The 17696-nt window shown below is 28.0% G+C and overlaps 1 protein-coding gene across 2 annotated transcripts in view; it reads left to right on the forward strand.

Moving 5' to 3' along the window:
- LOC107066047 (synaptogenesis protein syg-1) overlaps positions 1-17696 on the forward strand; it is a 161838-nt gene that overhangs the window by 10829 nt on the left and 133313 nt on the right. Inside the window, exon 1 of one of the 2 annotated variants that reach the window (XM_089175462.1) lies at positions 14617-14701. The exons of the other annotated variant lie outside the window; for it this stretch is intronic. Coding sequence (XP_089031588.1) covers positions 14632-14701 — 70 coding nt within the window. The 5' untranslated portion in view covers positions 14617-14631. Of the gene's footprint in view, positions 1-14616; positions 14702-17696 lie in introns of those variants that run through there. 2 annotated transcript variants of the gene reach the window in all.

Genomic DNA, 17696 nt, shown 5'->3' on the forward strand with positions numbered 1-17696 from the left:
GGGAGAAGAAGAATACTTTCGTCCTTGCATAAGACCAAGGGATTTATTCCAAATGGTAGGGACAAAAAAAGAAATTAAAAGAATGATCTATATGTATGTGTGTGTGTGTGTGTGTGTGTATGTTATATTGGGTTGTCCGGAAAGTTCGTGCCGATTTGCGATAGATGACATTAAAGTGTTTTTGCTAAAAAAACCTGAAAAATTTCTGAAGCACGAACTTGTAAAGTTATTATATTATTATATATATATATATATATAGTTATATTTATTATGTAATAAATATATAACAAAAAAAAAGCTTAAATGGGTTTCTTCCATCTTCCATCTATCGTCAAAATCGAATACGAACTTTCAGGACAACCCAATAATAAGATATTTGTGAGTAAAATTGTCAAAAATTCATATCTCTGTTACATGAACAAACTAATTACTATCTTATTGTATATTTTTAATTACTTTAAAAACAATAGTTATTTTTTACGATGAATAATTGACACAATCAATATGTATTATAACAAATTATAAATTCGAACATTCGACGGTAAATCACTGACAGACAAATCACGGCCATTTTTGATGAAGAATCATGGGTCTAACAGCAATTCTACTATAACATATATAAATATATATATATATATATATATATATATATATATATATATATATATATATATATATATATGTATATTGTATATATGCTGGACCAACAGTGACCACCGTAATGATAGTTTCTGCATAAAGGAACGAATCGATTAATCAAAATTTAATTACTCCATTGTTCAAGAGACGAACGCGAACGATAGGGACGATACTAAATGCCTGACTACCCCACCCTACCCTACCCTACCATACCCTGCCCTTTTCAATATAGTTCAACTCGAACGTTATTTATCCTGGCATCGTGATTACGTAGATGAAAATGAAAATTGGTTGGGTGAACATCAAAACGAGAGGGGGGTACAGAGGTACATGGTATTTTGTATTACTTTTTACATTGGATCACATTTAGTCGAATTATTTTCTTTAATATTAATCATCAATTATCAAAATCAAATTGTTATAGGGATAAGTAACATCTGTTCCCTATTACAGTGTACTTAATTACACTTTATTTTACATGTAACTAATTTTTTTATGTAATACTAATCATTAATCATATCACAATATTTTCAATGGTTATGTAACAATATTTGTTTTCTATTATAGTGCATTTTATTTTTTGCATATAACAAAATTGAATAAATATATATATATATATATATATATATATATATAATGTAATATAAGGTGCATGAAAGTGTTAAGGTTACGTCAAAGTTTTATAAATTAAACGAAAAATATTTTTTGTGCAAAATGTCTTTAACCAATTAACACCCTTTACCTTACAATTTGTGCATCAAGGTATTATGATTGCTTTTAGGATTTATTAATTCAACTGTAAATATTTTTGAATTATTTTTTTCTTTATTCAATTAACACCCACAATTACATCTTTATGTAAAAAACATTAACCACTGATAAGAATTTAAAAATATATTTATCACACATAATATACTATATATATATATATATATATATAATATTTTAATATAAATGAACATCATACAAATAAAGTGGTATAAAAATAACTGATAAATTCATTTTGGTATTTTTTTTCTTTTTCAATTTTCATTTAAAACACTTTCATAATTATGAACACATATATTGAATATGTCCGTATACATTATCAATATTTTATTATTATCATTATATGTTTTGTATTTTTGTATTATCAAGAGAAATATAGAATAGTATGGAAGATCATTATGCGGTTAAAGCTCTACGATGAGAACGAACATGAGTAATAGACGGTTAGGTGTACCTTGAAGCTTCTCTCTCAACTGAGTAGCAAATGAAAACAGAGAAAGTTCCTTCTACCGGAGAAGTATATATATATATATATATATATATGTATAGTTACGAAAATATTTGGAGAAGTCACGGGATCGTAATTAAAAGTGCGCGTCTATAGTTCCATCGGCTTAAAGCTTTTACTTGCTAATTAAAATTTTCTCAAAATAACACCGTCTAGTGAAAAGGGCGGGTGGGGGAGGGGCTGGGGGATTTGGGGGTTGAGTGAGTGAGTTAGGTTTTAGCGAAGAGTTTTATTATTATTTGTTTCTTTTTTTCCTTTTACTTTTTCCTTACTTTCCCATTTCTTTTCTTCACCCCATAGATAAGAATGATAATTGACATAAAGGTATGGTGAGATGGGATGGTAGGGGTTTACAGGATTACGATGAAAAGTATGACGTAGGTTTTAGTTCATTTTTTTCTCGTTTTTTTTTTTACGATACTAACCAAGAAAAACACACATACACACAAATATATCTTGAGAGTGTGTAATAATTTTATTTATTTTTTGTTTTCTTTAAAAAATTAATCGAAGGTTTTATAATATAAAAAAAAAAAAATGTTATCGCGAGAGTGTTTTTTATCGTTTAGGTTTGTTTATAGAGATAAAATTGTACAACTGCGTATATATTCGCGCTAGTAGAAAACGTTTCGCGAGAAAGTAGCTGAGAAATAAAATTGTCCAGGGAAATCCCTGAGGCGAGACTGAAAAGGATGGTAGAGAAGAAGAGAGATAGATAGATAGAGATAGAAAGAGAAATAGAGAGAGAAAGAGAGAAAGAGAAAGAGAGAAATAAAAAGAAAAAGAGAGAGTCGAGGACAGACACGACTTGTTCAAAGCTCGAGCTAAAAGGAACGTCCGGAATTGGTTAATTGAATCCTTTTTAGTAGCATGTACCAGAGGAAATTCGCATGACGTGTATTTACCCAGTTTCTGGAAATTCTAAAAATCAATCGTTCCTATATACATATACATATACATATATATATATATATTTACTACGATTTTAATATTCATGAATAAATAATAATAATAAAAATATATATTGATTGTGATATTAAAGTGAATGATCGATTAAAGGAATTATAAATTTATAATCTAAAAAGATCACAAACATCTTTATCATATTCTATCAAAAATATACATTTGTATAATCATTTTATGGTCTAGTTATTATTTTTATTATTATTATTATTATTATTATTTGTTGGTGTTAGGAATTAAAAATACCATATCTATATCATCTTTTATCAATAACATACATTTGTTTGAACATTTTGTGATCTAGTCATTATTATTTTATTATTATTTTATTATTATTATTATTATTATTATTATTATATTTACTAGTTGATATTAGGAATTCAAAAATAATTTAAAGCAAATTATATTGCATTAATATTAGTTAAGATTTATTCTAATAGTTATAGAAATACAAAAAGAAATAAATATATAAAGATAGTTACAAAACAAATTGATTGTTTTAAAACTAGATTAGTATTATTTATTATTATTTTAATTATCTGTATAATTATTTTTATTTTTATCCGACCTATTTTAAATATATATATATATATAAATTCTGTATGTTAATCGGAATTTATATTCCATAAAATAAAATACAATAAAATACAATAATACAAAGTAAGTTAAATGGATCGAATCAACGAATTGAAAAATGTGAAAATATTGAATCCCTTTTTAATAATCGTCACAGATTTAAACGAAGAAGGAAGAACATTATTGGGCTGGTTCGATCGTAAAAGGTGAGAGGGTGGGGGAGGGTTAGAACATGTAGATTGTGTTCAGTAGGACGATAGGTCGATTATCGAAACGTCTGTTTTCCGATCGAACGATTATTCGTGCCAAACGACGCATTCGGAACACGTGTTCACGCTTGCACTTACACGAGTATTCTGAGCGAAGTAACACGATGGTGATAGTGGTGGTGGTGGTGGTGATGGTAATGGTAGTGGGGGTATGGGTAGGTGGTGGGTTGGTTGTATAAGCTCATTGCGTGCCCATTGATTTCGTTGCTGTTGGATAAACTGGCTAATGATTCCTCTCAACCGAATGAAATTCGATTCCAATTAAAAACTGTGATTACCATAACGTCTAAAAAACATTTTTGTATTTTTTTTTTAACCCCCCCCCCCCTCCTCTCCCCCCACGATACATGTATACATTTTTATTTATTATTTTTTCCTTAAATTGACCTAACATATTTGACCAATTTCAACAATGTTTTCCTATCAAAGTTTATTATATTCCCGTTGAAATACAATATCTGTATAAATACATGTATGTATGTATATATGTATATATAATTTTCCAGGTGTAGATGATATTGTTTATTGAAAATATCCCCTTTCTACCCCTTCCCTTCAACCCCTACTTCCCCAATACCTATAAACACTCATGCTAAGCTTATTATCCAATTATGACAATAATTAATACGTGTTTGTTAATGGGTTTGAACTTTGACCTTTTTTTTTTCATCGATGATCGTCGATGATCCAGATCGATTGATCGATTCTTTTTTGCTGCTAAGAATAAACGATTTTAATTCGGTTGGTGACGATAAACCGTTAGGTCGATCAAAATCTGATATCCCGGTGGGCCAATCAGCAGTTGGTGCGTTAGCTACCAACATCGAGTTTTATGTAAATTTTTATCGATACGCTTGTCCCGTGTTACGGGGTTCTCCGTTCCCCCTTTCCCTTTTCCTTTCCCCCAAACACTCCCCCCCCTTTCTCCTGTTCATTGCCTCGATAGCCGTTCCTGTCAATCACCACCCGTCTATTCGTTTCCGACGAATATCGATTGATCGTTGTTAGTATTTTTTTTTTGGCGATATTTTTTTACTGTATTTTTTTTATTCTCCAAAATATCGCGAATTAAAATGAATTTGAATTACGATCGTAAAGATTAGAATTCTTTTCTTTAAACGGACAATTTGTTCTTCGATTTATGATAACCTTTTTACGTTTTTAAAAACAAAACGAAAGTGCAGAATAGATTTCAGATTTTTGCTATTATCCTATCATCGTCAAGTTTAAACGATGGATTCGTTGATCGTTTTTAATTAACTGTAGTTAAGTTCCAACGTCATGACAAAAACAATACAAATTGAAGATGAAAACATTAGAAACATTAAAAAAATTTGAAAGATAAATATAGAAATACTAAATTATACATCATACTTTACTTATAACCTCCAATTTTTAATGGTGTACTTGATTAACTGTAAAAATTTCAACGTCACGACAAAAAGAATGTAAATGTTGAAGATGAAAACACTAAAAAGAACCTGTTTGAATGTAACATTCGACACATAAAAACATAGAAATACTGAATTACATATGGTACTTCTTTCATAATCTCCAATTTTGAATCATATACTTCATTAACTGTAAAAATTTTAACGTCACGACAAAAAGAATACAAATTCAAGATGAAAATATTAAAAAGAACCTGTTTGAATGTAATGTTCAACACATGACCATGTTAATATTGAAATACACATCATACTTTTCTCATAATTTTTCAATTCTAAAACATGCACTTGATTAACTGTAAAAATTTCAACATCATAACATGAAAAACGTTCATATCATAAACACACTATATATATTTTTTTTGTTTTCTTGAAAATGAATAAAAGTACAGAGCTTCGTGAGAAATCAATCGAGAGAAAAAAGGGGTTGCATGTCTTTTCTCGTTCATACCCAACGACGAGTAATAGTACCCTTTCCATAAGGTATAGTTCTTCGAAGTAGTAATATGAAAGAAATCCCTTAAGGTTGATATCGCGTCTGCGGTGGCCGTTTTTCCATTCTCGAATCGAACTACCAACCAACCCTCTTTATTTCTCGACTCTCATACCCCCGTGGGGATGCAAAATGCGAGTCAGTGCGACGGATCGATTTCAATTTGGGCTACAAATTCCAGCCTGGCGCGTGACACGGAACCAGAGTGAGAGAGAAAGAGATAAATAGATAGAAAATGAGAGAGAAAGAGAGAGAGAGAGACTTCGTTTAATCGTAATTGAATTAAAAGACTGCTGTACCTAAGAAGTTGCCCAAGAGATAAAAGAAAATGAAAAGAATAAAGTGGAAGAAAGAAAAGTAAAGTGGATGGAAAGAAAGAAAATAAAAAGAAAAAATAATAATAATAATAATAATAATAATAATAATAATAATAACAATAAATAAATCTATCGAGAGTTATTACGATTTTCGATTTCGATTTATATTATTTTGTCCCTTTTTTTGAAAACTAATCTGATTTACCATTCGATTAATCAAAGTCTAATTCATTGGATGGAATGAATAGGTTCGCACAGTTATACGGGCAGTTTTCAATCGTAAATCCATTCCAGTCGAATTATGTGTCGATATAACATCATTATATAACAAGTTTTTAGAGAGAGAGAGAGAGAGAGAGACAGAGAGAGAGTTTGTTTCCTTCAATTAGCTCGCTAAAAAAGAGAAACAAAGAATGAGAAAGAGAGATGAAAGTGTGGAATTGGAGATAATTAAAAAAATATATGACAAATTTCTATATTTCTATATACACATTTATATAGACAATTGTAATTTTCCTCTATATGCATATGTATATATATATTTTGTATGTATAAGTATCGTGATATGAACGATGTAGGTTGAGGAGTGTGTTTGAAAACGAAAGAGAGAGGAAGAGAGAAAGAGGATAAATGAAGTACAGTCGAATGAATACATTAATTAAACCATTTACAGTACCCATCCTTTATCTACCGAAACCTAGCTAGGTTGAATTCTGTTTTTTTTTTTGGTTTTGTTTTCAACGGAATAAAATAGCAAAGCATTATATAATCTCGTAGAATGGTGTGTGACGACAATGTGTTGTTGTCGACTACGAATGAATTTGAATGCGTATACGTTGTTAAACGCGCGTATGGATACAAATGAATCGTTAATTGATGCGTGATTGGTTCGTGTAAAGATCACATGACTTAAATACGACTCAGATGATAGGACGAATTCAAAGAAACGACGAATGAGACGACGACGGTGTTGTTGTTGCAGTTAGAGTTGAGAGGTTAGGTCTTAAAGCGTACACATGATTGAATTTCATTGATGAGAGTTTAAAAAGAATGTATACATGCGAATAAACGAAATTAGACGAATTAGACAAGAGATAGAACAAAATTAGAAGAAACGAAGATGTTTAAAAAATAAAAGTTAAAATGAAAAATATAAAATTGTGGTATATATCAAAATAAATGGGACGTATAGGAAAGAAGATGGAGAACTAGATGCTTAATATTATTACTTTTTTACTTTACTATTGCAAATATTATTCGATTATACGATGATAATTTTAACCTAGTAAGAAACAAAATATTATCATTCTTTATACAAGGTGATATAAAAGTTTAATTATATCTGTATAATATTCTACAGATCCTACATTTGAGTTCCCCCTCCCTATCACTTCTCTTTGATCTTTTTAATCAATCGTAGTTGTTCTATTTTTTTCTATTACCAATTTTACAATACATATATATGAAATTGCTAAATATTATATTTATATAATATATTATAATAAATTTAAAATTATATTATAAATTTAGAATATGTACAAAATATAAAAAAATTACATTATATAAATAAAACAATATAATAATATAATAATAAAATAATTATATAATTTATAAATAAATAAATAAATATATAAATATATACCGTATAATAATTCACTTAATTAATAGAATTTAAGATTGAAACGTTGAGATTTGAGCAATTTTTGCATTCTAACCTATTTATTTTACTACACATGCGCAGTAATGACTACGACGGTCAAATTGTCCATTACTGTAAAAAAAGTATATTAGAATATTAAAATAATTGATAATTAATCAATGCAAGTGTCTATTGTTGTTAAAAAGCTCGAAATTATTGATCAGAATACCGTCCTGTTTGAAATTCACCTTCAGACTGACACGTTTTCATCTATGCAAATTCTTATATTGAAAGTTGTTTATATGATTTTCCGAACATTGCGCATGTGTGTAACAATAACTATTCACCTAATTAATAACATTTAAGATTAAAACGTTGAGATTTTAGCAATTTTTGTATTCTAACCTATATATTTTATCACTCCTAATAAGTATATATATATGTATGTACATATATGATATACAATATTTATATAAATGATTGAGTTAGTAATAATTAAAGTAGTTTAATTGTCATTAAAAGTTAATTAAACGTAAAAGTAATAAAGTTTGTTTAATTGTATATTATGATCCAATAGAAATATTAACTTCGTACGATATTGAGATTTGCATGAATGCATATGTTCCTATAATGAGGTCAGTAAATCAGTGATTGCTATAATAAAAGTCAACAGGGTAGGGACGTGTGTTAACATCGAACTTAATAAATTGTAATAATAACGTAGAACACATTCGATATGTGAACATTGATAATTTAAAAGAAGAGTAAAATATCAACTATACCAACATTTATCTAATTTCGCAAATGTTAACATATTTAAACCTATAGAGAATACTGAGTTTATGGTTGATGCCAAAAAACCTATAAATAAATAAGAAAAAACCTATTTCTATACATAGAAATACCAATTGCAGGTGAAACAAATCATTAAGATTTATGTTGCATTTTTACAATCGATTTGATATATTTTGTTATATATAATATTTATTATATTTATTTTTTATATTTAAATTAATGAAATATATTTAAATTATATATATATACATAATTTTTATAATATTTTATAAAAATTTAAATAATTAAAAATTAATAATTTTTAAAAATATTTTTATATATAATTTTTATAATATAATATCTATATATACCTATATAATAATTACTACTAATTAATAATAATTACTAATATAATAATTCTTAATATAATACCCTTCTTAACCTTTTTTCATTTTCCCTGTTAATTTTTTTTTTTTTTTTTTTAAATAAAAGTATAATATAATAATCGATCAATTTTGGAACATTTCATCTGGAACCATAATATCGACAAAACTAAAAAATAAATTAATTTATTATAAGAGGTTTTTTTTTTTCGACTCTCACCACTACCATCTCTCACCCATATTTCGTATAATTAGGTATTACGAATTTCAAGGATAATATTTATTTTAATTAATTATACGCTATCCCCTATTTGCATTTATTTGCAAATTAAACTTTGTAATAATAGGTAATTATATTTTGATGGGACACATATTCGCATTGGTTATTCTCTCGTGTCGAACTATGGTTTATTGTTATCCCAGTGAGAGTATTCCTTGTTTTCGTATTCCTACAAAAATTTTCCAGATTATAACTTACCACTACTACTACTACTAATACTACTACTACTACTACTACTACTACTACGTATTTCAATGCGTTTTCATAAAGTTTTATAAACTTTTTAATGACGTCGAAAATACGTTTCATTCGTTGAAATAATAATTAATGGTAATAAAAAGTAATAAAAATCCCTTCAAAAAAATAAAAAAAATAAAAAAATAAATCAAAACTATAGTCAAATATTTGAGACAAGTTTATTATTATTATTATTATTATTATTATTATTATTATTATACTTTTTTCTCTTTAGATTTTCACGTAGAATAAAAAAAAGGAAAAAAAAGCTAATCAAATTTTTATAGATTATTACTTTAATCAAAAACAGTTTAACTTTTGTTTATTGCAATGTTTAGTCAATCAAAAACAATTCAACTTTTATTTATTGCAATGTACAGTCAGTAAAAAACAGTTCAACTTTTGTTTAAATTATTTTTTTTTTGTCAGATTAACCCAAATATTCGAAAAATCGTAAATACAGTTATATGTAACATCCTATATATATATATATTTATATTATATATTTGTTCGGTTGAAGTATTGCTTTGTAACACATCATAGTAATCAACGTTTTCAACGTTTCCAATTCGATTTGTCTCGTAGATCCTAAATCGTCATTCTAACAAATGTAAATAAATAAACGAATTCTATTAAATCGATTTAATCGATCTTTCGAGTACGTCGTCGAGATCCATTTTTTTTCTTTTTAGGAATCGTACGATCAGACGATTCAATTCTTTCGTGGGTTTTTGTTTTTTCGTTTTTATTTTATTTTACTTTTTTTTTTTTTTTCGTTTATATTCAGAGTCAGAGAGTTTCGTTCGACGATCATGGGTAACGCGATGCAACAACGATGCAGAAAGCTGTCGTTCGATTCCTTTGATCGTACCTTGTTATTTGTCGGCCCTTGTGAGTCCTTTGTCAGGGAGTATGTGTGGGCATCGATAGTCTTGACTATAGGGATTCGATCGAATCTTCCACGCACAACCCTTCCACCCCCTAACCCTTTCTCCCACTCTACGATGTGATTTTAACCAAAGAAATCACGCGTGCAATGCATTTTCATCATAGTTGTTGTTGTTGCTGTTGTTGTTGCTGCATCGAATTAATAGTCGTTGGTTTTATTTTATTTTATTTTTTTTTGGGGGGAGGGTAAAAATGAGGGGATGTTAGGAATACGAAAAGTATATATATATATTTTCTTTTTAAATATTTTATATTAAAATATAATAATTAATTAACCCATTCGAGACAACGACTTTTTTCGAACACGGTTACCAGGAGCCATTTTTTTATTTTTTTAAAAATTGTATTCAGAATTTTACAATGGCAAATTTTATTTTTCTATACTTTAAAGATACTATTTTTATAAAAAAAAAAAGTTTTATTATTTAATACTTTACTCAAAATAATTGTTAATAGCAAAGTATGATTGAACTCACGGTGTGCAAGTGATCTCGAATAGGTTAAGATATAATAATTAATAAAGATTAAATAAGATTAGATAAAAAAATAAAAAAAAAAATAAAAATATTAATAAAATTAAACAGAAAAATAAACTGAATAAAATTTAAAAAGAAACAAAAAATATAAACAATAAAAAGAATAAGAAGAAGAAGAAACACGTAAAGAGGTGCGGGGGGGGGGGTAGTGGTGAAGGATGGAATAGGGAAATGGGAGAAATGGTAGAAAGGTTTGTGGGGTTCTCGAGATATGTAGAAAAGTGTTCGGTCGTGTAATAACAAAAGGGTTGATATTTTTCCGTGATGGAAAAGGTGTCGATATTCTTCTACAGATGGAATAGGGAAAAAGGGGTAGTACAGGGTGGTAGTAGTAGAAGGAGGGGGTTGCCCAGGAGACACAGGATACTCGAGGTAGTATCCTGTCGACAAGAATATATATATATGTATAGTCGATCTACACCATTCACCCCCCATTCCCACCCCCATTCCCACCCCCATTCCTTCCATCCCACCCCCATTCCTGCACACTTTCTATAGCATCTAAAGAAATACATTATTCCAGACGCAAGATACACACCATCGGTCGGGGTTTAATGGAATTTTAGTATCGGGATTCTCTCTCTCTCTTTCTTTGTTTTTTCTTCATTCCCTAACCCCCCAATCCCACCCCCAACCCTCCCCCTTTAACTCATTCTCTTTCTCGTTTTATCCTTCTATTCCAATGTGGCATTTTCATCGAATGACAAGTATACACAGTGAGACAACGTTTGGTATTTTCTTTCTGTTTTCAACGATGATTTACTCAACGCCAGGAATTTCTTTGCATTTTCTCGTTTACAACTATCGATCTATCGATCGATTTATCTATCTATCTATCTATCTATCTATCTATCTATCCAAACCCCCCACCCCACCCCTCTCTTTGTCTTTTCTTTTTTTTTTCTTCTTCTTTTTTTCTAGACAAGCATGCTACGAATGCCATCAGTCTTTCAGAAGTAAATGCGAAAAGTAAAAGCGTCGAAGTAAACGGAGCGAATGTAGGTGGGAAAAAGTGCGGTGGCAGTGGGGGAAAGAAAAAGAAAAAAAAGACAGAGAGTTAGAGAGAGAGAGAGAGAGAGAGAGAAAGAAAAAACATAGACGAGGGAAAGAAGAGAAAAGTTGAAATAGTGGGGCTGAAAGGGTGGGTAGGGGGGGGGCGTTAGATATACTGGAAAGTAAAGCGAGTTGGAAAATCCATTTCCTGTTACACGTTATTTTTGGGACTATGGTTCGGAATGAAGTTTTCGTTCGCAGGATATTCGAAAAGAACGAAAGTCATTAAGAGTAAAGAAAGAAGAAACGAAAGTAGGAAGGAAATAAAACGGGGGGTGGGTGGGTTTGGGGGAAGGGGGTGGTGGGGGATTGTTGAAGTAGGGCCTGCGTCAGACGCGAAACGAAATCGAATGAGTGTGAGTGAGTGAGTGAATGAGTGAGTGAGAAAGATTTCGTCGAAAAGTTATCGTCGTAAAAGTTATGAAAGACTCTTTTTTCCCCTTGCCCCCCCCCCCCAACCCCTTTCTCACACTCCTCTTCCTTCTACTGACACATAAGTTTTTCATTGACATTTTTCGATTCGTTTTAGTTCGTTGAAAATGTCAGCTTTATATATATATATATATATATATATATATATATATTTATTTATAACATAAATTCATCAAAATATATCGAATTTGGAATTTTAAACGAATGTAAAAAAAAAAAAAAAAAACAAATTGTTCTGACTAATTATTTATTTTATTTTATATTTTATATTTTTTTTTTAAGGAGTGAAGGATCAACACAGAGTTTCTCGTTTTAATTACACGTAAAATTGTTTTATTTTTTTTTTTAATTTGCAACGATTTTCTCTTTGTTCAAATCAATCGACGTTTTGACGTATTTTAATAAACATTTCATAGAATTGTATCCCATCGATGGTACACATGGCCTGAATACAAATGTTTAACGTGTATCAAAGTGATTTACTATGAAATTAGGTAAACGTTGTTGAGAAAGAATTCAATTAGAGTTATCTAATTAAAGATAATAATTTATAAAAAAAGATAATAATAAAATAATGTAGACATTTGGTGGTAGGATAATCGTGCATAATGTTTCCCCGAAAACGATATTCGTGTGTAATCCAACCTGTGGTTAATCCACTATCGAATATCCCAGATTCTATATTGCATAATATGCGAACAAACGAAGCGCTTCGACCACGAACTTACCTCAAAGGATTAAAGCGGCACCATACCCTGTCCAATATACATGGTGACCCTGTTAATATGACAAGTTCAAATTACTCCTAAATTATTCGTTATCAGAATACAAAAAATGTTTTCTAACAAAATTGCTTGATAGAATATAGTATATATGTATAGGTATATATATATAATATATAATATACCATATATATATATATATATATATATATATATATATAATATATAATATACCATATATATATATATATATATATATATATATATATATATATATATATATATACCATATACATGTATTACATTTAAAATCTAACATTATTAAATAGATTATGTGATATTTTGTATTTTATTTCAACAACAAATCTTGACACTAATTTACAAGACATAAATTACGTATATATATATATACATATATTATATTAATTTACTAATTTAATTTTAATATAATATAAATATAATAAATTTAATACAATATATTATTATATATAAATTAATATCATATTAATAAATAATATTAATATAATATTAATTAATAAAATATATTAGTTATTATACTAATTTACAAGACATTTACAAGACATAAATTACATTATATATATATATTCAATTTTTTTTTTTTTTTAATGGAATGGTCGAATATTTATTGTTCAATTTAAATTTTATGTTAAAACAAAATGTAATATGGATGTGGTAATTAAAATGAATATTATTATTCAAATTAATAATTTTCTATTAAGAAATATGATTGATCAATATATTCCCCATGCTTTAAATACACCCCAATTATAATACATTTCATAGATTAAACGAAACTTGTTAATAACATTGTGTATACATTTTTTTAATTTCACGTTAAAATTAATTACGTGAAATGACGTTTAATTTTACACATTTTGTTAATTAATCAAAACCCGTTTTGACAATCTATGAAATGATTGGAACATATCAATTGATCTTAATATATAATATTATTTATAATATATATATATATATACAAAATATATAGTATAATTTATTAAATTATTTAATTACTTAAATATTATACAAAATAATTAATCGTTTTTAAAAGTAAAATATATCAAATGAATTTATAATAATAAAAAATAAATATTTAAATTAAATAATAATAATCATTTAATTAAATAAATATATAAAATGAAATATATATATATATATATATATATATATATATGTATTCATTTTTATTATTAACAATTTATTATACCATTAGTTTAATGTTTCACGTAAGAATCTATTATTTTATGTAAAAAGAAATCATTTCTTTAATACAAGAAAATATTCTATTCGTAAAAATAACGTAAAAGAAATTTACCCAAGTGTGAACAGAATGATTTTCGTTAGCAACTGTTGCTTTATACTCCAATGTTGTTTATATTCTAAAGACGATCTCATTCTCGAATTTGTAAACACATTGACTTTCGTGTACGTTCGTACGTACGTTCGTTCAATGTATTGCGTAGTTGTTTTCATACTCACCTTAGTCAGTTCTCTTCCAACACCGGTAGAAGAATGTACTACTATTTAAACGATATTTAATTAAATACGAAATTTATTTCGCGTATACGCGCGTCCACACGTGTATGTGTTTTGATAGTGTTGTGTAGTGTATATTTGACGTGTATATGTGTTCCATAAAAGTGTTCGTACGTATTACTGGATATACATGGATGGATATACATGGATATACAATGAGTAAGTAAAAGAACAAGTATTTGTGTAGTAAGTAATATTTTTAATAATAATTTGTTATTAACAAATTATTTAATCTATTGTCAACAATTATTGTATAATTCATTAACGTGATATTTTGGTATGGTTATTTAATTTCATAAATATGTTTGTGGTAGAAGTGTGTATGTGTATATGTATAAGAAGGAAATTATTGATAAATGATAGCAAAAGGAATAAATAAATAATTAAATAAATAATAATCAAATAATATATAAATCCATTTATATTTAAATTATTAAATTAACTATACTAATATATATATTATAATATATAATATAATACAATATACTAATAACTAAGCTATTATATATATATATATATATATATATATATATATATATATATATATTGTAATATATATAATAATATAATATACTAATAAATAAGTTACTATATATATTATACCATATAATATGAAATAAAATTTTATTTTTTATTTTATTTAACATTAAGATTATAAATATAATCGTCAAAAGTTTTATTGGCTTTTAGATAAAAGTAAAGAAAGGTTAAAAGGGTTTTCCTACATTTCGTTGTTTCTCTTATCCTCAATTCTTCTCTCTCTCTCTCTCTCTCTCTTTCTTTCTCTCTCACAACGCAAATTCTTTTCCACTTTACCACGCTTCTTTCAACCCCTCTCCCCTCCCTCAACCCTTCCCTGCATCCCTTTATTCGCACAACCCCAACATGAAGTGCGTACGTGACGATGCATTTACATAACGTTGCTGCAAATTGTCAATGCGGCCAACTTTAAAAATAAAATATGCACTGGTGTTCCTAGAAAAAGCAAAAGAGAAAGAAAAAAAGAGAACGCGTGAGAGAGAAAAAGAAAGAAAGAAAGAAAGAAAGAAAGAAAGAAAGATAGAAAGAGAAAGAGAAAGAGAAAGAGAGGACGATAGATTGTAGTTGGTGGTGCTGACGGTGGTGTTAGGGGGAGGAGGGTGATGACTAGGACGAAAGGACTAAAAAATAGAGAAAAAAAAAGAAAGAAGGGAAAAACCTTTTTTTTTCTCTGTTCTTTCTTTCTCTCTCTCTCTCTCTCTCTATCTCTTTTTTTCACTCGTTCGCACAAACACCACAAAAGCAGTAGCAGGTGGATGGGATGACTAGGCGGCGGAAGGGTTTGTTCAGAGAGAGTGAGTGAGTGAGTGAGTGAGAGAGAGAAAGAGAGAGAGAGAGAGAGAGAGAGTGAAAAAAGGGTGGCGTGATTTAAGGGGCTGTGCAGACGAATAAATTTCGCCAAGTTCCAACGTGTGTTCGTAGGAAGAAGAAAAAATAAAAAAAAAAAAAAAAAAAAAAAAAGGTGGAACTTTGCACGCGTTTCGCGTACATCTGTGTATGTATATATATGACACGTATACAAATTTACGTACACACACATACATACACACGTGTACGAGGATAGGGTTTTGGTTGTCCGGTAAGAACTCGTATTCAACCCCTTTCCTTTTCCCATTCTCCACCTTCCCAACCCCTTGTGTGTGCGAAAAAGGTGAAGGCGTTCCGTTACTCGGCATTCTTTCTCTTTCTTTTTTTTAATTTTTTTTATTTTAAAGTTTCTTTTTATTTTTATTATTTTTTTTTTGTAGTTTCTTCCTTTTAGCGTATATCCTTTACACGTTTTTTTTTGCTTCTACGTTGCTCTTTGATTCAAACATCTTTTCCTTTCTAACCTCCTTTTTCTTTTTGTTTTTTTTTTGTTTTTCTTGTTTTGTTTGTTTTTTTCGTTCAACTATATTTTCGTATATATCTCATTTATTTCTTGTTTTTGTGATTTCTTTTTCTTTCTTTCTTTCTTTCTTTTTTTCTTTTTCTTTACTGACATGAGACTGATGTAAGTAAACCGAAACGAATGTTAATGTTTAACTTAGAACGGTCAGTTTAGGTTAGAACGTATTTACTAGACTTTTAAAAGCATTCGGTAATTTTTGTAAGATACGTTTTAAATCACATTTATGTTAGTATCTAAATATGAGTTTTAATATTTCAAATTTGTATCTTTAAATTAAAATAAAATAATGTTTACGATTTAAAGAATAATATAGTTAATTGGATAGTTGTGTTGATAATTATGAAAATGATTTAACCTAAGTCACATATCTTTTGTTTAGAGATATTTAAAGAATTGTAATACATTTAAACATTAACATAAATGCATTTTATATAATATTAAAATAACAAACAATGTGTGACGATTTATTTTTAACAATTACAATTGAATTATTTTAATTTAAAAAACAAAATGTGGAAGTGAAATAACCAATGAATTAGTTTTGTTTTAAATTTTGACTTAAATTAGATCACTTTTGATAATAATAATAATAATATGATAATAATTTGATAGTAATAATAATAATATTAAAATTAATTTATTAACCATAAACATTTTATTTTAAATTTCTTTTTCTTTATTAATTCCATTAACTTTTCTCAAAAATCTAAAACAATCATAATATTACAAAATATTATTAATCTATCCTTAATAAATTGATTAAAAAATACTATAACATTAAAAAATGTGTTAAAATTCGTTGTGTCAAATGATCATTTTAAATGATAATATTTAATAACAGAGATAATACTAAATCGTGTAAGATCAGTGACCCTCAGAAAGGTCGAGAAATGTTCTAACGTTACGTAAACGAATTGACGTTAACAAGTTATAGTAAACGATATCGATGTTAGATCATCATCATCATCATCATCATCATCATCATCATCATTATCGTCTTTGTCGTCTCTTCTTCTTTTAGGGTTCATCGTTAGAACAAGACTCCTATGATTGAGAGTCTGTGTAATTTCGTAGTACAATCTCTCACGTGGCATACTAAATTTTCCTACTCGTTAGTCAAGGAAAATCTTACTTATGGTTAAAGATAAAACACGTGTTATACGTTAGTTAGTCAGTTAGAATTTCTATGGATTCCGGTAACCTGAATATTATGACTTTTTTCTT

Source organism: Polistes dominula, unplaced genomic scaffold, assembly GCF_049000335.1.
Source record: "Polistes dominula isolate Pdom_NZ unplaced genomic scaffold, Pdom_raw_medaka contig_17, whole genome shotgun sequence".
NCBI classification, from domain to species: domain Eukaryota; kingdom Metazoa; phylum Arthropoda; class Insecta; order Hymenoptera; family Vespidae; genus Polistes; species Polistes dominula.